The sequence below is a fragment of the Myotis davidii genome, unplaced genomic scaffold, assembly GCF_000327345.1.
Source record: "Myotis davidii unplaced genomic scaffold, ASM32734v1 scaffold611, whole genome shotgun sequence".
In the NCBI taxonomy this organism is placed as follows: Eukaryota; Metazoa; Chordata; class Mammalia; order Chiroptera; family Vespertilionidae; genus Myotis; species Myotis davidii.
In genome coordinates this window covers 18,825-19,923 of record NW_006282519.1, presented here as the reverse complement: position 1 = coordinate 19,923, position 1,099 = coordinate 18,825, and the positions used below count along the sequence as shown (strand labels likewise).

General features: G+C 57.2%; 1 protein-coding gene across 1 annotated transcript in view; it reads left to right on the top strand.

The window, feature by feature from the left end:
- Positions 1–550: 550 nt before the first annotated feature.
- LOC102764192 (zinc finger protein 792) overlaps positions 551–1,099 on the top strand; it is a 5,250-nt gene continuing 4,701 nt past the window's right edge. Inside the window, exon 1 of the mRNA XM_006753005.2 lies at positions 551–788. Coding sequence (XP_006753068.2) covers positions 612–788 — 177 coding nt within the window. The 5' untranslated portion in view covers positions 551–611. The remainder of the gene's footprint in view (positions 789–1,099) is intronic.

The window sequence follows — 1,099 nt, the reverse complement described above, 5'->3', positions numbered from 1 at the left end:
CTGTAAGAAAGATATGCAAAACCAGCCCCTCAGGTGCATTAGAAAGAAACTTGCGCCCTGACCGGTTTTGCTCAGTGGATAGAGCCTGGGCCTGTGGACTGAAGGGTCCCGGGTTCGATTCCGGTCAGGGGCATGTGCCTTGGTTGCAGGCACATCCCCCGGTGGGGAGTGTGCAGGAGGCAGCTGATTGATGTTTCTCTCTCATCGATGTCTGTAACTCTCTCTCCCTTTCCCTTCCTCTCTGTAAAAAGTCAATAAAATATATTAAAAAAAAAAAAAGAAACTTGCCCCAGGGATCACCTCCACTGAAGGAGCTAGACTACCGGTAGTACACTGGGTGTATTTTGGGCTGTTTGCCCCTGAATCCAGTCATTCAGTCAACTGAGAAATACAGGATCCTGGCTTTGGAGCGTAGAAACTACATTACCCAGAAGGCCACGCATGGAATGCCACCAGGCAGAGCCAATGGGAACTCAGACAAGGTATTTCCGTTTTGCCGCTTCTGTAGGGCGGGACTAGTAGTTCTCCTGGCTGGTTTTAAGTTTTTGTCTCAGTCGCTCAGGATTTTCGGGTCGCACGGCTGGAGAGTGCTGCCTCCCGTCTCACAGCCAATGGTCGGAGCCTCCAGCGGTGCTCTCAGCTCCCACCTGGGATTGAAGCTCGGAGTCGCCACCCGAACCCACGCCAGGGCCGGGACAGGGACCGCCATTCCTGCAGCGGCTTCCACTCGCGCCCGGCTCAGCCCACAGAGGGCAATGGCGGCGCCCCCGCTGAGGAGACGGGCTGAGGTGAGTTCTTGTCTCCCGAGGCCTCCCCCGCCTCCTTACGCTGAAGTGGACAAGCCCGGGTGTGGCCCATTGTCACGTCCTGCAGCTCAGTCCCGCGTGGAGGACCGTGAGGAAGGTGGAGGGGGGAGAGGAGTGTTGTGGCTTCTGAGGACACAGCAAGTGCAGGGCAGAGAGGACGGGGGTGACTCGCATCTGAAGGTCCCTGAGGATGTGGCTGTGAGTATTGACGGAAAGAGCAGAGGCTGCAGGGAGGAAGACACAGACTCATTCGGGACTTTCCCGGCTGTGGGTCCATCCGGGGCCTGGGGTGG